The sequence below is a fragment of the Pristiophorus japonicus genome, chromosome 12 (assembly GCF_044704955.1).
Source record: "Pristiophorus japonicus isolate sPriJap1 chromosome 12, sPriJap1.hap1, whole genome shotgun sequence".
NCBI classification, from domain to species: Eukaryota; Metazoa; Chordata; class Chondrichthyes; family Pristiophoridae; genus Pristiophorus; species Pristiophorus japonicus.
Genome location: NC_091988.1, coordinates 194,924,171 through 194,951,138, shown reverse-complemented (window position 1 = coordinate 194,951,138; position 26,968 = coordinate 194,924,171). Strand labels below are relative to the sequence as shown.

General features: G+C 39.3%; 1 protein-coding gene across 2 annotated transcripts in view; it reads left to right on the top strand.

Annotated features, from left to right (window-relative positions):
* Window positions 1-26,653, top strand: part of LOC139277634 (transcription initiation factor TFIID subunit 4-like) — a 65,883-nt gene extending 39,230 nt beyond the window's left edge. Inside the window, exons 3-15 of one of the 2 annotated variants that reach the window (XM_070896371.1) lie at window positions 755-865; window positions 1,895-2,020; window positions 6,341-6,463; window positions 7,607-7,696; window positions 8,664-8,897; window positions 10,553-10,691; window positions 13,518-13,635; window positions 14,422-14,591; window positions 15,310-15,440; window positions 17,943-18,068; window positions 20,130-20,186; window positions 21,956-22,081; window positions 26,415-26,653. In XM_070896371.1, the coding sequence (XP_070752472.1) occupies window positions 755-865; window positions 1,895-2,020; window positions 6,341-6,463; window positions 7,607-7,696; window positions 8,664-8,897; window positions 10,553-10,691; window positions 13,518-13,635; window positions 14,422-14,591; window positions 15,310-15,440; window positions 17,943-18,068; window positions 20,130-20,186; window positions 21,956-22,081; window positions 26,415-26,579 (1,716 nt within the window). In that variant the 3' untranslated portion in view covers window positions 26,580-26,653. Of the gene's footprint in view, window positions 1-754; window positions 866-1,894; window positions 2,021-6,340; window positions 6,464-7,606; window positions 7,697-8,663; window positions 8,898-10,552; window positions 10,692-13,517; window positions 13,636-14,421; window positions 14,592-15,281; window positions 15,441-17,942; window positions 18,069-20,129; window positions 20,187-21,955; window positions 22,082-26,414 lie in introns of those variants that run through there. The other variant, XM_070896372.1, reaches the window with a different exon arrangement.
* The last annotated feature ends 315 nt before the right edge of the window (window positions 26,654-26,968 follow it).

Genomic DNA, 26,968 nt, shown 5'->3' with positions numbered 1-26,968 from the left:
ATACATTGGGTGGTAGAGGTAGGAAAATCTGGGCCATCATGTTTCTGTTCACATAAATAGTGATTGAATAGTTCTTAAATCTAGATTTAGAACCTACAGAAAAATGGGCTATTGCATCATACCTTAACATAAAGTTGTTCACCAAGTAATTACAGGAAGGTTTTTTGGCTACTATGCATGGGACATTTCTGATCTGATCACTAGGCTCACTGATTGTTAAACAAAATTTATTGAAGTTCATCAAGATTATAAAAGAGAAAAAAAAACTTTGGGTAGCTTATAATATTGATAGCAACTTCATATTTAAAAGCAACTCTTATGCAAATCCTGAAAATTTAAAACTAGCAATGAAAGGAAGTTCATGATGTATTTAGTGTTAGTGTTAGAGTTTACTGATTTGTAGATCTTTTTTTTTTAAACTTAGATATGCTTTGGAGATCACCACAAAGGAAAGGCCCCAAACTGGAATACAAAACCATTTTCCACATGTTTTTGTTTTCCACTTTTTTTAATTAATGTTAATAATTTGTTACGGGTACTTTACCACTCTCCAAGGTGCTGAAAGTTAACACTTCATAATTCTATACTTTCATATAGAAATGGATGTTTATTTACTGATCTGGTTGGTTCATTATTGGTTCTTAAAGCAGTTACATTTAAATTATCTCAGATTACTTTTACAAAAAATACATTCTCCATGAATGATGCCACACAGGCAGGCCTCAACCTTTCTACCCCTTTAATATAATTCTAGGCACCAGGAATAATTGCACGGCAAGTAACGCCTACAATCATCAAGCCAGTTTCTCAGCCACAGACAACGGTACAAGTGACAACTGCATTGCAGCGACCTCCAACTGTACAGGTAAGGTTATGAACCAGATTTTGTTACCTAAAAGAATTGAGCAATGAATTTCAATTTCATTGGAAAGCAACAGGGCAGCAGTATTCAAAATTAGATGGGAAATGTTCGTGGGGAAAAGGGAGAAGGATAGTTGTAAAGCAAAGACTAAGTAAAAACTACGGTATATATGTAAAGATAATGGCATTGTGCAGTGTGTTTGGGCAGTCTCAGTCCTAGAGCAATGATTCCACAGCACAGGACTAGACAGTTTGTAAAAAAACTAAAGTGTTACACTGGTGCAGTGTGGAATCTCATCTGCAGCACCACCTTTTGCTAAACAAGGATACAAAAGGATATGGAGCTAAATCAGATAGATGAAGTTAAGATGCAGATCAGCCATGATCTCATTTGACGACGGAACAGGCTCGAGGGGCTGTATGGCCTACTCCTGTTCCTATCCCACAGCTTATTTGGGTTTTGTTTTAATTAAATGACAGGAGTGATTTTTTTTTAAATAAATAAAAAAGTGTTTGGACTCCACAATGTCAGTACGAGGTGTGCGATAGAAATCTTAATAAGTGAAAAGCATCCGGATGCAGTTTTTATCCCTTTAATAGCTCAGCCTTGGATTAATGTTACCACCAATTCAGAAGATCATGGTTTTAGGTTGCATTTCAGAGACTTGCGCACATAATCTAGGTTGACACCCAGTGCAATACTGAGGGAGTGCTGTCTTTCCGATGCAGTCCATCTGCCCTTTTGGATGATTCCATGACATTATTCGAAGAGCAATAAAGTTCTCCCAGTATCTGGCGTAAATGTATCTGACATCCAATATTTATCGCTCCAATATCCCTAAAGCTGGTGTTTAAGTAAATAATTGCAGTGCTGTTTGTAGGACTTTGCTGTGCACAAATTGGTTTGTCACATTTCCCTACATTACAACAGTGACTACAATTCAAAAGTACTTTGTTGGCTGTGATGTGCTTTGCAACATCCTGAGGTAATGAAAGGCACTAGATAAAGGCAAGGTCTTTATTTTTCTTACAGTCTCAGATTGTAATAAGTGGAGCAACATCTGCAGCTTCAATAGGGGCAACGACGACAGTCCAACCAGGAACACCTCAGAGAACTGTACAGACATTAGCAGCAGCCACAGGGGCTCCAGCATCACAGGTACTGCAACCCATTGCCTCAGTGCTAAGAAACACCTGTTGAAGTATGGTACATAACTTGTGTAGAAGCCATCAAAACTCAGTGCAAACAGCTTTTCAAAACCCCTTTTGCGAGGACTGAAACATACACAGCTTTGAAATGCAAGAAATATAATGCAGTATTCACGATTCAATACTTTGACAGCGGGGAGAATCAGAAATTTCCACTTGGGTACAATCTGGAAAGCAAACTCAAATCTATGAAAAACATTGATTAAAAATAACTTCCGCTCCATTGTAATACTATAGGACAAAGGTATCCCAGTCCATTATAGCATATAGTATCTTTGCAGTGGTCATAACTTATTGCTAGATTTTAGATAATGTAATGACTCTAAAGGAGTTGCAATCGTAGATTTAATAAAGTTTCACAAATTAAGTGCAGATAACACATTTCAAACTGTGGATCTTTTTCACAAAACTGCATTTCTAAAAAAGAATACGAAACAACAAATTTTAACTGAATCTTTGGAAATTGTTCTCTCTCGTTCTGTGTAGTTGAAACTCTCAAGTTCTAGGAGTGCGCTTTTTAAACAAGAACCTGAATAACAAAGAGATGCTGAACTTCCATAAGTCTCGGATTTAATTCAAGAACCCACACCTCACTCAGTATTCATCGTGGCTTATGCAACTCTCCTTGGCTTAACTTTCATTTAAAATTCTCTCATGTTTATCAACCTAATCATCCTGATTAAAGTAAATAGATTTATATTGCAACTTTGTCCTGGAGTATTTCTAATTAAGATAATTTTAGTCTTAATTTCTTTCATTGAGAGCAAAGCTTAAATCTTTTATTAATGTAGAAATTTTATTAACATTTATCTCATAAGAACATAAGAAATAGGAGCAGGAGTAGGCCATTTGGCCCCTCGACCCTGCACCACCATTCAATAAGATCATGGATGATCTGATCTTGGCCTCAACTCCATTTCCCTGCCCGCTCCCCATAACCCTCAACTCCCCAAATCATTCAAAAATCTGTCCATCTCCATCTTAAATATATTCAATGACCGAGCCTTCATAGCTCTCTGGAGTAGAGAATTCCAAAGATTCACGACCCTCAGAAGAAATTCCTCATTTCCGTTTTAAATGGGCGACCCCTTATTCTGAAACCATGTTCCCTAGTTCTAGATGCCCCTACGAGGGGAACATCTACTCTGCATCTACCCTGTCAAGCCCCCTCAGAATCATACGTTTCAATAAGATCACCTCTAATTCTTCTAAACTCCAATGAGTAAAGGCTCAACCCACTCAACCTTTCATAAGGCAACCCCTTCATCTGAGGCAGGCGTGCAGTATTTTATAAATTGGATTGACTTTGATATAATACAAGATCATAAGAATCTAGGATCTAGATTTTGAGTACATCCAGCTCACTCTGAAGTTTGTATTTATCATAAATAAGTTTTAATCAACAGCTGCCCAAAAATCATAAGTTTGGGGATCCTAGACATACGAAGGCTTTATTTCGGTTGTATACTTAAATATTTTCTGTAATGATGACACGGGTTTCCTTTTAGGTAGCAGACAATCTTTTGAAAGTTAGGACAAGAGTGTGTTTTGGCAAAAAGGCAACTATTTGTAGATCCTTTGATATTGTGGCCAAATTGATCCAGTGTATAAAATATTGGACATCTGCCTCTGAAATTCCGAGCGATGAATTAATATGACAAAACTTGGATTTAAAAAAATATGGTCACATCAATAAAGCTTTTAAAAGCCTCATGTTCTTCAGATGTCATTAACATTTTAAGAGTTATGGGGTGGTAACTATGATTTGGAAGTGGTGGTGCTATTAAACATTTACTGGCTGTAATTAAACATGTTGCTTTAATAACTAATCAAGCAGTTACTTTCATAGTTAAAGCTAGAGAAATTGAACAGTAACTTTCAAATTCACAAGGGGAGTTACATTATGTATCTGTAAAATCCATTGCTTCCACAGTTGAGTTACATGACTAAGACTATCCTTTCACAAATAATGTAGGTCAGTATGTCAGCCAAGTCCATTCAGCACTGGAAACCCCAAACTGATTGATGGTTGATGAGCTAAAGACGCACAGCCATCTGCTGGCTGGTGCTCAGATTGCATGTAAAGAAAAAGATCCAAATTTGTGTCAATAGCAATTACATACAAGTTGGACGGTTAGAAATACATTCCACATGGAATAAGTATTTGGATGAGTAATGTCGTCACAAGTGCATAGGCAAGCCAAAAACCACTGTGTAAAAATTGGCCTCCATTAATAATGGGTGTATAAAGAACGCATGTATAATTCTGTTAGTGAACAGTGGACATCTTCCCGGATATTTTTATTCTGCTGAAAAGCCACCCAAACGTTTGATTTAGGAAAGCCGTCTCCCCTTTAATGAATAACTCGCTACTGGCAGCACTTATCTTGTATCAGTAGAGCATTTCATTACATTGTGTTTGCATTGCATTGACAAACAATTATTAATGGTACAACCTGGTACTATTTTCATATTCAGTATCTAGAGAGACATAAGCCACATTATTGTGAGGGTGTACTTCCATACAAGTTGGATTTTCATCACTATGATGACTTTCATATGCTTCCTAGCCATAATCTAAAGGGTGGGGGGAAAGGGACTAAATAGAAGGTAGCAAAACTTTAAAAACTGGAGTTAATTATTGACCTTGATTAAAAATCTTTAACAAATAGTAATTTCTCTTATTCTCCCTAATTTACTGACAAAATGTGGCTTTATTATGGTTTATGGATGAATTGTCATTAAAAGCAGACCTCACAGGTGATCAAATTGCCCCAATGACATCTAAATGAACAAGAAAGTCTGGTACCTCAGTTTAACTTCAGGTCGTTTTAAAAAGAAAATCAGGTATCCTATATTTTATGAAACGATTACACTTGCTTGCTACCTCTACAGAACATACAGCACACTCCGACACCTGAGGATTAGTCAGTGCTGTCAAAACAGGCCACAGCTCACCAACTAATGGACCAGCAATTCCATGGCTGTGGGACTTCTTTTCTCTTCTCCCCCCCATCCCCGCACAATTTTCCCGTGTACAATTCTAAACTATCTGGTGTCCTGAATTAAAATGGTGTCAGCGGAGAAAGTGAAAGGGTGAAAGAAATTCCCATTGAAAATATTTTATGAAGTTACTTGAAGAAAACTGTAGAATGCAAGTAAAATGGTGGAAGTCTTGTTTAAGGATTCAGGTCTGTGTAAGTACACTGATGGGGAAGAAGTGGGGCACTAACTTAGCCTCAATATCCACATTTGTTGGGGGTGGGGGTTGACAAGAAATCATCCAGGGTTCCCACTCAGGGGATTTCAGCATGTTCCACCTCCTCAACATTACCCGTCTCCGCCCCTGCCTCAGTCCATCTGCTGCTGAAGCCTTCATGCATGCTTTTATCACCTCCAGATTCTACTATTCCAATGCTCTCCTGGTCAGACTCTCAATCTCCACCCTCCATAAACTTGAACTCATTCAAAACACTGCTGCCCATATCCTAACCCACACCAAGTCCTGCTCATCCATCAGCGGCTCACTGACCTACATTGGCTCCTGGTCCACCAATACCTCAAATTTAAAATTCTCACCCTCGTGTTCAAATCCTCTATGGATTTGCCCCATCTTATCTCAGTAACCTCCTCCAGCCCCAAATCCCTCGAAGAACTCTGCTTTACTCCGCACTCCCTTCATTGGCGCTTGTGCTTTCAGCTGTCTAGGTTCAAAGTTCTGGAATTCCCTCCCTAGACTTCCTCTTCTCTCCACCTTTAAGATCCTTCTTAAAATCCACCCATCACCAAGCTTCGAGTCATCCCCAATATCATCACCTTTGGCTTTGTGTCAATTCTTGCCTGATTACACTTTTCTAAAGTGCCTTGGGAAGTTTTCCCTCCATTAAAGTCGCTATATAAATGCAAGTTGTCGTTGTTGGCTAGACTCGGAAGATTAGCCACTTGGACATGGTACTGAATATGGCTGCCAGCAACTGTGGAGCTATACCTGCAAGAATCACTGCCTTCAAAAAAGAAAATAGGAAACAAACTTATTTGCACAGTTAATTCATTTACCTAGCAAGTTAGAGGTTTTCTGGTTTTGAAGTTAAAACAAAATGTGTGAAAATTCATACTTTATATTAGAACTGAAGCTTTCCTTCTATCCCCAAAAATGTTTTGCAACAAAACACTGACTCCTACATATGTAACATAAACTTTGAATAGAAATGGCATTTAATTATATGGTCCGGTACCTTGCCCTCTATTAAATGGTTACAATGTTCCACAGGAAACGATGGAAAATGTCAAGAAATGCAAGAACTTTCTGTCTACGCTGATCAAACTAGCTTCAAGTGGTAAACAGTCAACTGAAACGGCTGCCAATGTCAAAGAACTGGTGCAAAACCTATTGGTGAGAAAGTGTAGTACAAACATTTCTACATTAATTTAGCTTAATAAAGAATCTCAACTAATCTATATTTGTCTTGGAATTGAGGGAAGGGCGAGTGACAGAGAAACAAGGAAAATAAATCTTTACATAGAGAATTGTTAGAGAGGACAGAGTACCTTATCATAGGGAGTAATTGAGGCAGAGACCACAGCATCTGTTAAGGGAAAGGTAGATAAACATTTGAAGCAGAAGGTGATACAGGACAATGGGGAAAGCGCAGGGCAGTGGGATTAGTTCTGGATTGCTCTAGCAAAGAGCGGCACAACATGTGGGACAAATAGCTGCTTTCTGTGCTGTAAACTTTTATGCTTTTATGTGTTATAGAGGATACAGTTCTCAAATTCTGAAAGATGTTGAGTGAAGCAGTGTATCATACACAAGCCATAGATGTACCAAACTTTTGACTAAATATTCAGGTGAGACATTGAAACACTCAAAGCGTGGTTTCGCCTGAAATTCAGAAGCTTCCCCATCCCTTAAAATCTGTTGGACCCCCAATTCTCAGCACCATACAGGCAAGTTGTCTGTAATGTGCACAAAACAGATTACACCCGAGAATCTCTCCATCAAAGAACACTATATATAATTCAAATGAAATATGTTCAGCAGTGTTTAAAAGCTGCATTATTCAGGCTTGCAATTCATACATTTCACTTTATTGTGTGTTCACTCCCCAGTTTTAAGGAAGGAGTTTGAGTTTCTGAGCAAAATCCCTTTAAAAGCTTTCAATTAACTCCGATTTTAAAAGTCCAATTTAACGAACACGTTGTATTACACTAGATGTCAAGCCATTTTTCAGCCTGATGTTTTACAAAAGATTGATATATTGTGATTGGTGCAAGTGCAGATGCTGCATGTATAGGTATAAAGCTGTACCAGCAATAGAGAAGTCATATGTACAGTATAGCCTAGCTCAAGAATGTTCTTACCATTACATTTTAATAGTGACAGTGCTAGTGTTTTTTTAAACTAGAGGGTATTAAATAAGACCAGACCATTGTGCTTCTAGTCTTTTCCCTACAGACCATGAATTATCCAGCGAAAATGGAAAAGCCCGTAATCATGTCGAAAGCAACTCAAGTTTTGTTTTCCTACTTCTCACAGGATGGGAAGATTGAAGCAGAAGACTTTACTAGCCGGTTATATAGAGAGCTCAACTCCTCACCTCAACCTTACCTTGTGCCTTTCCTGAAGGTAATCAATCATTTGTCTTGGAAGTGGTACATCAAATGTGTTTCATATTTGGAGGAGATAGTTATGACTATTTTGCTTTCTTCTTGGTAAATGATCCTTGTATGGGAACAAAACCAGTATGAGAATACAAGTAGCATGTTGGAAATGCATTAACTTCAGTGCAATCTATGACCGAGTATACTTTACACTCTAAAAACCATTCTGAGATATCAGGCTCACTCAGCTGAGATTCTATTTATTACCCTGAACAAAATAGTTGCCCCACTCCCTACTACCTACTCTTGGAAAACGAAGATGTGTACAATCTTGAAAGCAGTTTATTTTACTCTTTCCAGTTGGGTTCCTTTCAAGAATCTTGATTAAATTCCTCCTGATAATTTCAATGAAAAGATCAAATTTTGCATTGACCAAAATAGTAACTTAATCTTTTTTTATTCGCTCATGGGATGTGGCCATTGCTGGCAAAGCCAGCAGTCATTGCCCATCCCCAATTGCCCTTAAGGTGGTGCCTTCTTGAAGGAGAGCCACCTTCTTGAACCAGTCCATGCGGTGAAGGTACTCCCACAGTGCTGTTAGAGAGGGAGTTTGAGGATTTTCACCCAGCGATAATGAAGGAACTAATTGGCCTAACTGATGGACTTCAGAAAAAACACAACCATCTTGTGTATATGGTACACGTGACAGAAGGATTTTTCTCTAAAAGTTTGTTTCTTTTTTTTCCCCTCTCCCTAAAAAACATATAGGTGAAATTGATGCTTTAGAAATTGGTTTTAGTCAGTCCTATTTCCAGAGTACCAGGAAGCTAGCAACCAATAAATAGTTGAGTTGGCTTAATGGTGTCCAATAATTGACAGCATTTTAAAATGGATGATCCAATTAGTAGAAATTCAATTACATAAAGCAAAATAGTGTGTGTAAAATCAGAGTAAGATGGGTACGAATGTTTAACCCTTCTGTGTTTCCCCAGCGGAGTTTGCCAGCCTTGCGCCAACTCACTCAAGACTCGCTAGCTTTTATTCAGCAAAGTCAACAACAATCCTCAACTCAGACCACAACAGCGTTGACAGCAGTGGTGCTAGGGAACACTGTCCAACAGCGACCTGTAGTGCGGACAACTACTGCTACAGCTACAGTAACTAGCACCCTCCAACATCCTATACTAAGTTTAGCACAACCTGGGCACTCAGTGCAAGCTGGCAAGGTAGGATAAATGAACACAACTGTAACATCTGTACACAGAGTGTGTCTCAGGCATCCATATCACCATATTTTGTTTAGAACTGCTAGTTAGAGGCAGTCTCGGACAGATTTTCTGAATAAACTTTCATCGGCATGAACATGTAGTTGAGTAACCATATGTAGAATAGTCAGCAGCAATCCATTTACGCCATCACAGGGTGAGAGAAAAAAATTATTTTAGACCATAACATGGGAATAAGAGATGATTGAACAGTGCCAATCTTGTAACATTTAAGATTCTGTGGCATATATACACACACCTTTGTGCAAAACCTTTTAAATTTCCTGGAAAACTGGATGGTTAAAAGAATTGTGCAAATTATCTTCATCATTGTAGCCATTGTTAAAATATTGCTCAAGGATAAACCTTCTGGCTCTATTAAAAAAATTTACTATTTAATGTCTCATCCCAAAATTAAAGCCACTATTTGGTAAACCGTTTTGCTTAAACAGTTAGAATAACTCACTATTTTCATTATTTTCCACTATCGTATGATTACGTTGCAGAATATTAGAATGTACTCCTCTAAATTACATTTTCATTATTTCATTGTCAGTAGAGCTGAATTAGGATAGTATTGTTCAATTTTTCCTAACACACGTTATCCAGAATATGGGACAGGGAGGGCAGGAGGTGGCAGCAGGAGATCTCAGATTGGAGAATTCACCGAAAAAATGGCTATGATGTAGAATGAGATAGCTGCACCCAAAAAATACTTGGTACTGAAGGGGAAACAAACATGCAAATGTCAGTCAAGACTAAGATTTGAACTAAGTTCTCCAAATCAGTTCTGTTGGATTATAGCTGCTGAGCCTGTCCACGGAGCTGGAATGTTTATGACTGGCATCATTTGGGAGAGACAGTTAAAGCATGCACACCCTCCAAGATTTTTTTTTGAGTTAATAAAAATAAAGACAATTTGATAAATTCTAGTATATAAAAAGGATTGTTACCACACCGTACAAAATCATGCACTTTTCCCCTCTGGAATGGCTAACATTGTTCTGGTGCAGGCCACTTTGTTCCTGGTCACCATTTGTCTGATTACTTGATGGAATTAAAAGGAAATGTTTTGTTCCTGTTGGATACTGAATTTGGCAATACATTGTAGTTTTCGAACCATGCAGCGCAGTAAAACACTTCATAAAATAGTAAGTGCGTCCAAAAGTTAGCCTGCTAAATTTAATACCTTTACCATTACTATCAACCTAGATGGAACTAGGAAGTATCCAGAGAGAGTCACTTCACATGACACAAATGGTGGTACTGCATGTCTTTTGCATTTGTAATATTCCACATTGAAACTATGTTTATACAAAGTTTAATAACCCTTTAAACCAGATTATCCCCATGCCTGTTGTGGGAACACAGGGCAATTACAATAGTAGAATACAGAATTTATTCAGAAAGAAGTCAGACTCACTCAGAACATCACTGCAAATATCCAGTTCATGCAAGCTAAAAAGTTCATAGTTTGCCTTGTATCCATGGTTTTATTAATTTTGTTATTGCTAGCATCTGCTTAATGATATTTAGAGTAGTTGCTGGAGACTGACTCTCACTACCGTCTAAGATTTTAGACTTCAATTCATGCTAATGAGTGTATTTGTCTTCAGGTTGTTCAACATCAGCAAGGAACGTTGGTCCGACCGCAGGTAACACTGACACAAACACCCATGGTAACACTTAGGCAACCTCAGAACCGCATCATGCTAACTGCTCCTTCACAGGTGCAGTTGAAGCAACTTCAGACAGGTAAATGTAAACCTTTTTAAACCTCAAAATAATGATAAACATCAAAACTACAAATCATTCATTATTGATCGGCTTGCAGAGATACCGATCTCTTATGTTCAGTAACTATTTTTCTTTGATCCACCCATTTTTTAAAAAATTGTTGAAGCCAATAATTGAATATTTTTGCTCAAAATTCCTTCAAGAAGCCCTTTTAAATTAACATTAAATTGTAAACACACACTAGCGGAAAGGTAACTTTGGTGCAGAGTTAGAAAAAAATCTACAACGGTCATAAAAACAAATCGATCTCCTGTGGCTTTGTGCACCGGGAGTGGAGACAGAGTGTTAATCTTCAGGAGGAAGCTTAGAGATGATTGGACCAGGGCATGCCGGTGAAATTCAGTCCCCATTTTAAAATCATGCATTTTGTCTTTAATTTTAATATAATTGTTTGACAAAACTTGGCAGTTTGGGAAGCAGAGAAAGAGAGTTGGTTGCAACATAGGAGCTTCTCTGTAGTACAGGGCAAGAAGCTGGGAAGTGCAGAACTGATGTGCAGCAGAAAAATTGGCAGGTGTGTGTAATTACAATGTGACAAGTTTGAATAGGTAGTTTGCATTAAAAAAAATATTGATATAGAAAATGCTGAGGAGGACCGAACCAAATTATAGGAGGACATTAATAAACTTGCAGAATGGGCAAATGAAGTTCAACACAGATAAATGTGTGGTATTACATTTTGGTCGGAAGAATAGGAAGGTCACGAGTCTAGGTGGGGCATTAAAATCTATACGACTAGAAAGTAAAAAGACAGTCAGGAAATACGGAAGGCCAAAAGACTAATTGTACTTGCTGATCTTAAGACAAGCATTTGAGTGCAAAGTTCACGACAAAGGTTTTTCAGAGATTGATGAAATTAGACATTCTTCTGTATTCTTTTCTTACTTATATGGACATCTTTGGTAATGTAGCAATTATTTAAGACAGTTAGATTATCCAGATCACATTATCCACTGAATGAAGTGCCTTATCCACTTCCTTCTGCATTGTCTGATCATAGCAGAGCAGTGGCTTCCTTTCCTACTTCTGCACAATTAGCTCAGGGTGTCCATTCTTGGCCCTCTCCTTTTTCCCCACTTACATGTTTCCCCTTGGTGATACCATCAGTTTCCACGTCTACTTTGATACTCAACTCTCTTTACCACCTCACTCCCCATCCGCTACCTTTGTGTTGTCAGATTGATTATATCATATCCAGTCTTAGATTAGGTCACAGTTTTCTCCAGCTAAACATTGGGAAGACCGAAACCATCATTTTCAGATACAAACTGCGCATGATCACCACCATCATATTGAACTAGATAGTTGATAACCTATTTGACTCCATATCCTGTTCACCACCATCAGCACCTAGTTCCACCTCTATAACATCCCCTGTTTCCTACCCTTCTCAGCCCATCTGCTGCTGAAACCCTCATCCATGCCTTTGTCGCCTTCAGAATCAATTATTCCAATACTCCTGTCCGACCTTCTATCCTCCACCTTCTGTAAGTTTTACCTTATCCAAAACTCTTCTGCCCATATCCTATCCTGCACCAAGTTCTGCCAACCCATCATCCTTATTGTCTGACCTTTATTGGCCCCAGTCCCACAACATCAGATTTTGTGCTGAGCCCATGATCAGATCAGCCATGATCTTATTGAATGGCATAGCAGGTTCGAGGGGCCAAATGGTCTACTCCTGATCCTATTTATGTTCTTATTTTGAATTCTCATTCTTTTGTTTATATCGCTCCATGGCTTCTCCAACCCATTATTCTGACTCTGGCCTCTTACAACCATCCCCTTTCCTTTTGACCCACCATTGGCAGCTATGCCTCCAGCCACCTTCGCTGCACTCTCTGGAATTCCCTCCCTAGACCCTTCTACCTCTCCACCTCCCTCCAAGACCCTCCTTAAAATTAAACTCTTTGACTAAGCTTTTGGTCACGCCTCCAAATATCTCCTTCAGTGTCTCAGTACGCATTTATTTTCCCTTATGGTTCTGGCATATTTTTCTACATTAAAGATGCTCTATAAATCCAAGCAGTTAATTTTGCCTGCCAAGGTTACAGGATAGATAGCCATTCTGCATCATCATTTCCCCATTATACTATTGCACATTGCTGCTTATATAATATTTGTGTTTTTATAAACAAAATTGCAAAGAAGAGTCCTGGCTGTGAATGAGGTGTCAACGCATCATGATCCTCGATACTGTTAAATATTCCAGACTAAAGTACATCTAACTGCATAACAGTAAATCTGATTGTCAATATTGACAATGACAAAAGTAAAATACTGCGGATGCTGGAAATCTGAAATAAAAAAAATGCTGGAAATACTCAGCGGGTCAGGCAGCATCTGTGGAGGGAGAAACAGAGTTAACGTTTCAGGTTGATGACCTTTCGTCAGACATAATGTTATACATAGAGGTTTTACCACCTCATTCAGTTAGACTTTTTTTTCCAAATGTCCATGTCGATTGTTTTGTAAGTGACATAACTGAGGGTATTGGCATATTGAGGAACTTGTGCCATTAACACTAGATAATATTTAGCAGATACACTCAATTAAATGGAGTGAGTGGTAAAAATGTCCTTTGCTGCCACAAGAACGATGTTGCATTCATCATCCACAAATAGACAGAACTTATATACGATAGTTTATTGTGCAAATGATAAAAGTGTGCATTTGTATCTGTGAGTTAGATAAACAGGCTTAAAAATTGCTGTACAAGTAAAATTGTGACTAATGATTGACCTGGAGAAAGTATTTAACATAACTTTCTCTGTAATTTTACAGTTCCTGTTATGAAACAGACAGTGGTGCCAGGAAATAAAGCTGGTTTGACTTATTCTGTCCAGACTTCTGTTGTTCAAAAAAACAAGTTAAAAGAAGCAGCAGCAGGCGGTTCTTTCAGGTGAGATGTTTGAGCAAAACCTCAGGGAGGTACAAATGATACTTAGGATGGAAAATATTGAAATTAGAAACTCAAGACTTTATTCCAAAAATAAAAATTGATAGGCACATCACTTAACTGGCAGTAAGTAAATATTTACCCATCGTAAAAACCCAAATGACAAGGTTCCTTTAAAAACAACCCCCACCCACCCACAAATGGCATTCTTTCTAGTAACTTCACTTCTGATCCCTGGGCCTTTATCAGGTTACTTATTTAGAACTTCGACCTTTTGACCACGAATACACAGTATTCTGATAGCTGGATGCTCAAAGAGTAGTGTTTTGTGGTGGATTAATAAATCACAACCAACGATCTTGGTTTGGCTCTTGAGGGAAGAGCCGGGGACACCATGCACCAAGCAGATGTGAGTTTTTTCCCCCACTAGGAAGGGAAAACAGGCTTTTTCTTTTGCTCTTGGGAAATGCTGGCATGGCCACATTCAATGTCCATCCATAGTTGCCCTGTGAAGGTGTGTTGGGCCTTCTCCTTGAACCACGACAGCCTCAGTGACGATGGTGCTTCTATAATGGTGTTAGGTAGGGAATTACCCTGCATGCATTTTGGTATCTACTGGTGGGGCTGATCCTGAAAGCAGGTTGCCTGCGCTGTTAACCAAATACAACCTAAAATGGGGAACTCTTCCTTCCTCCCAAATAAAATGTAGTCCCGTTGAGCATTTACAGATGTCTAAAATGTAGATTACCTCTTATAATGACACTAATGTGTAGATGTGAAATTTTCTAGGGATGATGATGATATTAATGATGTGGCATCCATGGCTGGAGTTAACCTTTCTGAAGAAAGTGCACGCATTTTGGCAACAAATTCAGAACTGGTGGGCACTCTGACAAGATCGTGTAAAGATGAAGCATTCCTGTTCGCTACACCGTTGCACAGAAGAATGTTAGAAATAGGTAAAGAGATGTCTAGCATTTCTAACAGTATGGCTATCTTCTTATCCAAACATTGTGAAGGAACCAGTGTAGCAGTGAAACTTCTTAAAACATAAGCCTCTTTCAAACTGTTTCAAAGTATTTCGAAGGAAAGATTTTGACATTACATTTTATAGCACGAAGGAACTAAAAATGCAAAAGTTAAGAAGTGGAAACATAAGAACGGTTATATTTTAATCAGCTAACAGTGTTGTCCAATAAAAATTGCTAACTATGGCAACACTGTTTTAGCCATATGCATTAATTTTTGTAGATACAGGTAAATGTATTTAACGTGTCTATTTACTTAAACATCTACCACCATTCAGTAACCAAGGAAAGAACGCACTCAACAATGAAAAAATACACACTGCTTTTCATCTTACCATTTTACTAACAAATGCACAAAAAGGATAAAGTACATATACACTATATACACACACACACACACACACACAGGTGAATGAGCACTGAGATCACATGCCCGATAATGGTGTCTACTACTCATTTCTCTAATTTACTAATCAGAAATACAATTAGCCACATCTGGATTCCCAATTAGCCACATGCAGTTAGTGGCCAAGCTATTGGACAACACTGAACGAAAAGATACTGCATCAGTAAAAAGGGGAGTGCTATAATCAGTTAAGAATATTTAACCTATCTAAAAAGGTTTTTTTTTAACTTTTTTTGGGAACAGGTAAAAAACATGGAATTACCGAAGTTCATCCTGATGTAGTAAATTTTGTGTCACATGCCACCCAACAGAGATTACAAACACTTGTAGAAAAAATATCTGAAGTTGCACAGCAGAGAAACATCTCATACAAGGTGAGTGTAGAACCACTGACTGTTTCTTCAGACCCCATTTCATTATAATTCTCTTTTTTTTTTTAAATAATCTGAGTTGCTTCATCAATTCCTACCAACAAAAAGTTCATAAGCTAAATGTACTTGCATCCTTTTTCAAGTATTAAGTAATCTTTTTTAATTAAAAAAAAAAGTCTATAAATTGCCCCCCTCCCCCTTTCCTGAAGATATTGACTCACATTGGGACATAGGTCCACAGGTATCCGTGACCCTCTGTTACCTCACCAGTGTGATGAAAGGTTGGGGAGGTTGAATCTCTACTCATTGGAATTCAGAAGCATGAGAGGTGATCTTATAGAAATGTATAAGATTATGAGGGGGCTTGACAAGGTGGATGCAGAGAGGATGTTTCCACTGATGGGGGAAGACTAGAACTAGGGGGCATAATCTAAGAATAAGGGGCCGCCTATTTAAAACTGAGATGAGTAGGAATTTCTTCTAAGGGGGTTGTAAATCTGTGGAATTCGCTGCCTCAGAGCTGTGGAAGCTGGGACATTGAATAAATTTAAGACAGGAACAGACAGTTTCTTAAACGATAAGGGATTAATGGGTTATGGGGACCGGGCAGGGAAGTGAACCCGCGACCATGATTGGATCAGCCATGATCGTATTAAAAGGCGGAGCAGGTTCGAGGGGCTGTATGCTCCTATTTCTTATGTTCTTATGAACATGCTTCATGTGTGGAACTGGACAGTCAGTGGTAGCAGGAAATCGGGCAATGAGGGCATCAGAGCCAAGCCTGATCCTCTCCTCAACTAACATCCATATAAAACTGTACCTTCCAGCAAGCATCACTAATTTGCAGTCAGGAGCAGAAACTCTAGCTGATCCCCAGCCCGGGATACAGAGACAACTTTTATTACCTTTTACAGCCACCTCAACTAACTCAGTCCAAACAGGAAACAAATGTTTGTAATGATTATATTGCAGAACAGTACATCTTGGAAGATTTATTGGAGGAATGTGCAAATTTAATCTTTATATAGTGGTGGCTTGCACTAGAACTTTTTAAAAAAAATGGCAAATCAACACATGTATGTAGACTCATTGCTCTTAATTATATCTCTAATCTACAACCCTCCGAGATCTCTCTGCACCTTCAATTCTGCCCTCAAGCATCCCCGATTTTAATCACACCACCATTGGGGGCCGTGCCCTCAGCTGCCAGGGTCCTAAGCTCTGGAATTCCCTCTCTAAACCTCTCCTCTTCATTTCGTCTTTAAGATGCTCCTTAAAACCTACCACTCATCTTGCCCAAATATCTCTTGTGGCTCGGTGTCAAGTTTTGTTTGATAACACTCGTGAAGCACCTTGGAATATTTTACTACTGTAAAGGCACTATATAAATAGAATGCGCTTATTTGTACTCCAAAAATGGCCACCATGCTCCACCCTTTGTCGATGATTTATCCTCTAAGGGGACCAGCCACACCCTGAAGTTTCACAGGAATGAGTAACTGGAACTGCCCATCCCAAGATCTCACTGACTTAGCAAATCGTAACTCGACCCACTTTGACTTCCTGAAGCGACAGAGGACAGAGACAACACGGGCCAGCCAAAGTCCCGTACCCCAGCGCAAGTGCATCTCCCCCCCACCCCCCAATAGATGGGGCAGGCATTGTGTACGGATTGTTGACAGGTTTATTGGGCATGAAGTGAATAGTGATAGTCTCGTGACTTCTGGATATCATCCACTCCAACGATGTCCCTTGTAGGGGGTTGGAAGAACATAATCTGTTTTCCCCGAGTTCCCCCTCCCCTCCGATCTCCCCCAAAACACCAGTCTCAACCTCTCCCCCAGCCCTTCTAATGGGGTAGGAGGATAATGAGCAGAACATTTTCCCCTCAGTGTCAACTGTGACTCAGTGGGTAGCACTCTCACCTCTGAGTCAGAAGGTTGTGGGCTCAAGTCCCACTCCAGGGACTTGAGCACAAAAAAAAATCTAGGCTGACACTCCAGTACAGTGCTGAGGGAGCACTGCATTGTCGGAGGTACCGTCTTTCGGATGAGACATTAAGCCAAATGCTCTCTCGTGGATATAAAAGATCCCATGGCACAATTTCGAAAACGAGCAGGGAGTTATCCCCAGTGTCCTGGCTAATATTTATCCCTCAATCAACAGAACATTGCTGTTTGTGGGAACTTGCTGTGCGCAACTTGGCTGCCGCGTTTCCTACATTACAACAGTGACTACACTCCAAAAGTACTTCATTGGCTGTAAGGCGCTTTGAGATGTCCAGTGGTCGTGAAAGGCGCTATATAAATCCAAGTCTTTCATCTAGACTAGTTACCCGAGGTTTTAATTGAGATGTCAACCGGTTGGAATGTTGTCCTTCTCAAACCTGTATCAAAAACAAGAAACTGGTGCTGGGACTGTATATTTGTCATCAAGGTTTCTATGTGGGAGTTATTTCATTATTTCTGCAAACAATAAATAATTCAGATTGCCATTTGATTTCAGGAGGACGACAGGTATGAGCAGTTAAGTGACGTAAGGTCACAGCTCAAGTTCTTTGAACAACTTGATCAAATAGAAAAGCAGAGAAAAGATGATCAAGAAAGGGAAATTTTAATGCGAGCAGCAAAGGTAAGCAACATGTCTTATATTTTAATGCCAGTGCACATTAGGTGCAATTGAAGTGAAATCAAACGAGAGAGGATGTTACAATAAATTAAACTCTCCGTTCCATTGATGCCGTTCTAAAGTTTAATCTAGCACCTAGCATACATAATGGAGGCTGAGCCAAAGTCAACACTGGTACAAATGACATAGGCACATACCCAATCTGGGAACCAGGCGCACTTGTCCACCACATACACTTGTGCTTAGCCAATGATGCCAAACAAATCTTGGGTCGTTTGTCACCACCATTTCTGCTCTAAATTTGCAGCTCTTGTGGTAGGTAGATGGCCACCGGTTTTGAAGTGTATATTTAAACAAGTTGAAACAAAGACCAGCACAAGCTATGCAGTACAAGAGGAGACTGAATTGGAAGACCTATCCCAGTGTGCTGGTGTTTGCGTGTATGAAAATCACAGTAAATATATAGCAAAGCAGACTACTTCAACTGGTGGACTTCAACACCCAGAGTTCCACAAGCAAGCTTTTGAAAGCGATGGTGTATTCACGTGGCAGAGCACACAATTCAGTTGCGCAATTTTTTCAACATTTAAAAAAAACCTTGCTGATGTTACTTAAGCTACAAAAGAGTTCTTTATAAAAAAAAGGGATGAAAAAAATCAGATCAAGTCAGACAATGCAATGTAAACACCGGGGACAATCTTTTAACAACCATTCTAGAACACAAAGTAGCACCACAGAAAAACAGATGAAGCAAATAATTACTGCAACTGAAATGATCATGAAAGCTGCTAGATTATTGTTTAAAAACTCCGCTGTATTAATTAATGTCCTTCAGGAAAGGAAACTCGCCAACCTCACTTAATATGACCAATAAGTGGCACCTGTCCCACACTGTAGTTTACTCTGAAGTGGCCTTGCAAGGCACGTCATTTTAAGGCAACTAGGGATAGGCAATAATTGTGGCCTTACCAGCGTTGTCCACACCTTGCGAACAAATGGGGAAAAGCAGCTTGCCCATATACGGTGAATGTACATCAAATAAACCTTATATGTAGCAATTTTGAGACATTTCAATGTGATAAAGTACTACATAAATGTATATAAAAGTACAGTCCCCACCACTTACACTGTCCACGGTTATTACAGACAAGGGCCTATATCAGGCAAATAGAGCTCACCATTTTTCGTTATCATACAAGTGAGTCAATTACAAAGTTACCATAAGAGTCAATTAACATTGGCCAGCTATTTCAGGCAGTCCTCAATAAGTACTTACCTTGTAGTTACTCATTTAAAAGGCTATGCTGATGCAAAGCAAAATTGGGTCTTTTATAACTGTTTCAATTAGCTATTCACACCTTGCTAATCCCATGTATTGTATTTACCGATTTAAAAGACTGATGATTTCGGGCAACATCAGGTTTCAAGCAGTTTCAATCAGCTATTTGCACCTCGTTAAAATGCAATTATCTTTATGAGATTCTGGATGTAACTGCTAACAATTAGGGAGAGGGCAGTTGCTAAGTGGAGATTTCTTGTTTTTAAAAAAAAATGTTGGTTACTTTGATTTTTGGTTTTACCATCCAGCGCATATAGCGAGCAAATTGCGTTAACTCCAACACGTCAACTATAAACGGTGGAGACTATTACTTCGGCTGCTGGTATTCGACACATCAATCATACCTTAACAGAAAATGTCTTTGCTTTACTCAATCCACAAACCTGTATTTTGGTTTCGGTGGATTATTGTTGGTTATAGTTCTCACATTGGAATAAAGTTGAACTTTCACACAGCACACCTGCCCATGGTATTGCATAATCACTGTACCGGTGTTGTCACATCCTTGGAGTTAAGTCCGTAACTCAGTAAATAGTTGTGGGTTAGAACCTGGAGTATAAAGACAATGACCTGAAGTTTGCCTAGAAAGATGTAGTGACTTGTAAGCTGATTAATCAGTCACTGCCTTTACAGGAATTTTTAATTTATCAATTGCAACCCCAGTGTGCTGGAAAACAAGAGCTGTATTGTTTTACAATTGTCATTTTCTTCCATTTGATCATCAGTCTCGCTCCAGACAAGAGGACCCAGAACAACTTCGGCTAAAACAAAAGGCCAAAGAGGTAAGAATAATCCTTTTTGTAAATTCCTCCCCACAAAAAATACTGTATTAATTCACCTTCAATCACAAATCAATCTACAAAAGACAGCTATAGGGATGTACTGGAAGAGAGATATCTATAACAAAAGAAGTGGAGCATCGTTAAATTAATTAGTTTGAGATCAGGGATAACAGTAGAAACTAATGCAGTAAAGAAAGTTCAGATGACAAACATATGCATCATCATAGGAAGCCCCTCGAAGAGAGGATGACTTGCTTCCACGCCAAAAAGGGATGAGCTCACGGGTGTTTCAACGAAGGACCCAATATTCCAGGTCCCGAACTACATTGTGAAAGGTGGAAGATGCCTGTGCGTGGATTTTTTAAAAAGTGTGGTGACCGTTGCACACCAGCCACCACATAGAGCTAGGTCTCGGTCCAGTGGCAAGGGTTAACAACACAGAGTGCGCACACGTATCGCAGTATGGGCTGGCATATGCATGAAGATTCTGCATAATTTTATTAATAAAGTCAACACAGACACATACACACACTTGTAATTGGTGCCTTTATGCAAAGAAAGTAAATGGCTACTTTGTATAGTATTGGAACAGTACAGGTTCAACTCTTACCAACCCCCCTAAAGAATTCATTTGCAAAACTGAAATTTGACTGATTTGGCAGTAGATTTAAGCCATCATAACAGCAGTATTTAGTGAGAGTGGGGGTTGTTTGTTTGACTGGTTAAAGTGGTTTACAGGTTTTAGCAGAAAAATTGATGGCTTCTAATAGAATAAAGTCAAGTTTTAAAAAATGACTTCACTCATATGTGTGTATGGGATTTTACTCGTGTCAAATTAGTTAATTTATTTCACAAGCATAAAATGAGCACCAAAGTACAAACTAACATCGGAACAGAAGTAGGCCATTTAGCCCCTCTAGCCTGCCTGCCATTCAGTGAGATCATGGCTGATCTGCAACTCCATATATCTGCCTTTTCTCCATATCCTTTAATATCTTTGGTTAACAAAAATCTATCAATCTCCAATTTAAAAATTATTAATCTAGCATCAATTGCCGTTTGCAGAAGAGAGTTCCAAACTTCTACCACCCTTTGTGGGCAGAAGTGTTTCCTAATTTCACTCCTGAAAGGTCTGGCTCAAATTTTTAAGACTATGCTCTCTAGTCCTATACTCCCCAACCAGCGGAAATAATTTCTCTCCATCTACCCTATCTGTTCCCCTTTATATCGTGAAAACTTCGATCAAATCACTCCTTAACCGTCTAAATTCCAGGAATACAGTTTGTGTAATTTAATCCCTGAAGTCCAGGTATCATTCTTGTAGACCTACGCTGCACTCTGTACAAGGCCAATATATCCTTTCAACAATGTGATGCCCAGAACTGCTCACAGTATTCCAGATGTGATCGAACCAGGGCTTTGTATAGCTGCAGCATAACTTCTACCCCCTTGTATTCTAGTCCTGTAGATATAAAGCCCAACATTCCATTAGCCTTTGATTATTTTCTCTACCTGTTTGACATTTTAATGAGTCAAAGATAGTGGATAAAACAAATATTAGTAGTTGCACAATAAACTGGGTGTGTCATAATATTTAACCATTTCTAGAAGTTAATATTTCAAGCTAGTTAAGACTGTCTGTTGTTTAGCTCAGCCAGTGTTTATTGAGATTGAGAAATTATAATGATACATAACTTCATTCAGATGGAAACTAAAGTAAGGAAGTCAACATTTTCATATGAATAATTGAACATTTCCTTGATTCCCAGATGCAACAACAGGAATTGGCTCAGATGAGACAGAGAGAAGCCAATTTAACTGCATTAGCTGCCATTGGGCCCAGGAAGAAACGGAAGGTTGATTCACCAGGACCTGGGATTGGAGCTGGGGCAGAGGTACTGTATCTGGTCTTATTTATAAAAACATAATACGGCATTGCATTAATAACACTACATAACATTCAAAAATCTGATGAATTTTTGACCATTGAAAAGTTGAGAAAAAAATCCTATTTTCATCATTATACACTTGGAGTCAAGGGTTTCATACAAAACTATTCACAACTTAAAACTATTTCAAATTCATGTTCTCGCCATCACTGGATTTCTTTGTATTCTCCCCTACATATGCCATTCAGACAAGAGATGATACAGGCATCTCTACCAGCACCACATACTTGTGGACAAAGGAGTATTTTCTGAAATAAATCGAATAAAAAAGGACAAATCCAACTCCTTACACCCACTGCATTTTACTTATATTAACTTGCATATTCAGCTGTTAACTGTGAAACCTGTAGAGTGCTACGAGTTAGAGTTCAGGGTTTAATCATTCAGCAGAAGACAGACAGACTTACATTTATATAGTGCCTTTCACAACCACCGGACGTCTCAATGCGCTTTACAGGCAACGTTCTGGGAGAACGCTGCTGTCCCAGTGGTGTCTTCAGTATAACACAGGCTTCTTTCCATGTTGCCAAGGTGAGGCACATTGCCAGGTATTTCCAACAGGTCTTTTCTGGGGATTTGTCAAGGGAAGACTGTGGAGTGGAGCTGCTAGGGCAGCATTTTGTTGAGTCAAGCCAGACATTTTTTGCAGGAGTAGCAGAGTCCTTGTTCCAGGCAATTATATTCTGGAGTTGGGCAGCCCAGCAGTGGCGCTTGAAATGCAATAGCCTTTTCTTGGGGAGTTGGAATCATCTCTTGGACATTCTGCAACAATACTCATCAGGCTCCTGTACCAGGATGTAAATGGGCAGCATCTGGAACATCAAGTGGTTGCTCTCCCCAGCAGCAGGATGAGTAGGCAATCTCACCCATTCAGGTTGGCACAGGAGGGATAGTGTTGGGAATTTCCAGCCATCTGCTGGTCTTTTCTCTGATGCTTAGTGTGGCTGGTAGAGCAGCAATTGAGTTTGTGCTGAGCCAGCAGTTTTTGGAGAGGAGGGAGCAGTGAGTCTATGTTCCAAACAATGATACCAAGGAATTGCATCGCCCAATAGTCGTACTTCTTCAACATGCCCGGTTTAGTCTGGCCAATGGCTATGCCCTCCGTTTTAGAATAGTGAAGCTTGTAGCCCGAGAGTTGCCAGAATTCTTTGATGGTCTGAAAGGGGGATGGGGGAAGAGGTGCTGGGATTGTTGACATACAGCAGGACGTCATCCGCCAACAGATATTTTGCGTTCCACTCTGCCAGCTCCTGGAGATCCTCAGACGCCAAAGCTAGGGTTTCTGCCGACAGGCCAGAGGGGAAAAATAGGGACAACCCTGCCAAGTCCCTCACTGGAGGGAATGCTGACAATATGTTGCCATTAAAGACAAGCGCCACTGTACCAAGGGCAGATACAATGAACAGGGAGGACAAACCAAGGTAGCTCCCAACGTACACGCTGTGCAAATAGATACAGAATCGAACCATTGCATCGAAAACCAGACATAAACCACCAATAAAAAAATAATTCCAAGTACTATTGCCTCCCTCTACATCTCACCGGTCACACAGTAGGAAACATAGCTGTTCTAATATAACTACTGATACTATATCAATCTTAATTTACTTGTCTTTCTATATGGTATATGTTTTCATCCTGTGTGGCATTATTGTAAAAAAAAATCATTTTGTATTGAAACTGCCACATGGTACAAGTCTACAGCATCAAAGTGAGGGACAGAAGGCGGCTTTGGGAAATGGAAATATCACCGTTGTAAGTTTGGGGTTAATATTGAGGATAAATCTAACCCATCCTATAATTGAACTGAAGACAAATGATACAGACTATAGGAAAATATTTAAATCCACAGCACCAACACATGACTCTGAACATAAAATTGATTCAGTGATCATAGTACCTTTGGTGTGAGTCACAGTAACATAGAATGCAGGCTTACTCCCAAAGTCCCCATAGTTTCTTCTCTCAGCCTTGAGATTTGGGCTTGAAAGCAAGTTACCCAGCCACCTCCCAGTCCAGTGAAGTACTAGCACTGATTTCCATTCAAGTTTTAGCAGTTACAAACATCAGCATTAGATTGGCGAGCAAAAAGTCACATGTCTTACTTAGCTATTCTCATTGATGAATTGAAGGGAAAGGGTATTCAAATAGTTTCAGGGAATTATTCCTCCGCGGTACTGGGCAAGTATCAGCTTCTTGTTATCCCCAGTAAACAGCGGTGACCCCACAGAACAAGACTTACCTTAAAAGAATGTTTCCTTATACAAGATGTTTTTTGTCTGTAGAACTAACTATGATAGTTTTTCCCCCACATAGCTCTACACAGACCAGTTTGGCTTGACCATATCTTGTCAACCTATCTAATTAGTCAATTATCCAATCAGTTGCAGTCACCTGGAGCATGTTACTTAAAAAAACATTGATTTCATTGTAGGCATGGATAGCAGCTGCATGTCTTATATTATCCCCCAGCCCCAAAGCTAGTGGCATTCTTGTAATATAATAATGCTTTTATTAAGGTGAATTTGCAGTGTTTGTCAAACAGTTTTGCATAAAGACAGTGCCTCTTTAATTCTTTAAAATCTTATTACAATCACACTTGGATTATATACATTGGAACCTAAGCCCAATTTTCACTATCATTTTGGAAGAATGTACTGTACTTCAGAAGTGTGTAAAGCTAAAATCTGATACAAACAGGTTGTGATGGAAAAAACTGGTTTTAATCAAGAAAGAAATCAAGTAACATAATGTACCATGGCTACTTTATTCCTAAAACTCACCATTTCAGCCTAGTAACCCAAACTCCTTTGATAAAGCTTAATGCTGATCCACTTTAGACACTTTATCTGCTATTAACTGTTAAATGAGCCATGAAGTTTGTTGATACAAATGCATTTACCCAATATAATAAACATTCTAATTGTGTTATGCACTTTGCTACTTAGTGATGGTGGGTTCAGTGCTGATCCTGTGCAATCTTAGGTACCCGTATAAATAACAGTATAAAGTGATATTGATGGACAAGGTTCATCTTCTATTGGGAGCTTAAGAACACAGTCTTGTTACTTCTGACATCTGGGTTGGAATCCAGACTGGACGATTCTGGGAAAGTCTATCTTTCAAGGTTCCAAATGAGTTTGAGTAATCTCAATTCAGTCGCTCGAGGTCATCAGCCCCCAGCTGAATATAATTCTGCATTAATTGGCAATGTAGGAGGCCACAATAACCAATGGTATGGAACTGGAAATGTCACACTGTTGCAGTCGGGTCTGATCTCCCGAATTTGAAGTTAAGGTACATTGTTGGACAGAATGAAGGGAGCTCCATCTTGTATTTGGCCCATTGGATATTTGTTCTAGAAAAGCTTGATGCAGTTTCGGGAAAATTCCCTTCCCTAGAACTGACCAAAAAAATATTAACTTCACATGGTAATTTTATTTTCTAATTTTTCACTAGTATTTTGTAGGGGATATTTCCTCTACCCCAAAGGGTTGTGGATGCTGAGTCATTGAGTATATTCAAGGGGTAAAAAGATAGATTTTTGGACTCTACGGGAATCAAGGGATATAGGGATCAAGCTGAAAAGTGGAGTCGAAGTCTAAGATCAGCCATGATCTTATTGAATGACGGAGCAGGTTCGAGGGGCCATATGGCCCACTCCTGCTCCTAATTCTTATGTAACACCCAAATATACAAAAGCTGCAGGTGTCATTGGATACGGATCAAGCGCAGGAACATGGGCTGCTTTTTTTGCCGCTCCCTAGCCTGGGCATATTGAGGTCAGCGTTAGTACCTCCACTCGCTCCCCAGCTGAGACCAACAGCAGCCGTGGTTTAAACTTGGAACCTTTCTGGTCTGACTCAATACCACACAATGCTCTACATCCACCCACTGAGTTATGTACTTAGAATCTTTAATGTACACTTTTCTCATGTGAAAGAAAATTAAATAAAGCAAGAACTTCATGGAACAAAAGTCTTCATTTCTCATTTGTTCACCAAACCGGTCCACAGTTAGCACAACAAACACCATGACTAGTACTTCTAAGATATGTTATTATTCCAAGCTAATTGTAGAGTTCAGGTAGTTAAGAATATATTGGCAGGACAACGTAAAGTACCCTACAAAGCAACTTCCAGATTGTCTAAACTGAGAAAAAGTTGCCGGAATTTGAATTGTTGCATTTCAGTCCCCGACATGATTTATTGCTCCTTCTATCAAATCTTTGAGTAACAATGGAACGCAATACATTATCCATTCTTTATCTTTGCTTCAGGGACCCAGTACGGGCGGGACACCAGGTGGCTCTGGAGTTGGAACGACGAGACAGTTCACACGGCAACGAATTACAAGAGTCAACCTCAGGGACCTTATCTTCTGCTTGGAGAATGAGCGCGAGACAAGCCATTCACTAATGTTATACCGTGCATTCCTTAAATGAACGTCCTGGGTTGATTTGTTTAGTTTTATGACCGAGACAACCTTCTGCCATTTCTTTTTCTTTGCATTTTTTTTTGAGAGGGGGTGGGGTGGGGAAGGGAAGAGATGTAGAGATGGAGAACAGCTGGAATTCTGTGAGTGGGAGAATGTTTTAACGTTCAGCTTGACATTAACTCTTATGGTTTTAAAGTTTTGAATTTTAGTTAGAAAAAAAAAATAAATACAGCGAGACCTGTGGATCCTTTATTTATGAAATAAAAAATCTGATCACTTCTCGTCTCCTGACTGAGTGGCCTTCTTGCCAAACAAGCCATATTTAAAAACTGATTCTGATTTCACCAGTGTATAATTTGCCACCTTTTTGGCAGATTAGTAGCAACTTGAAACATT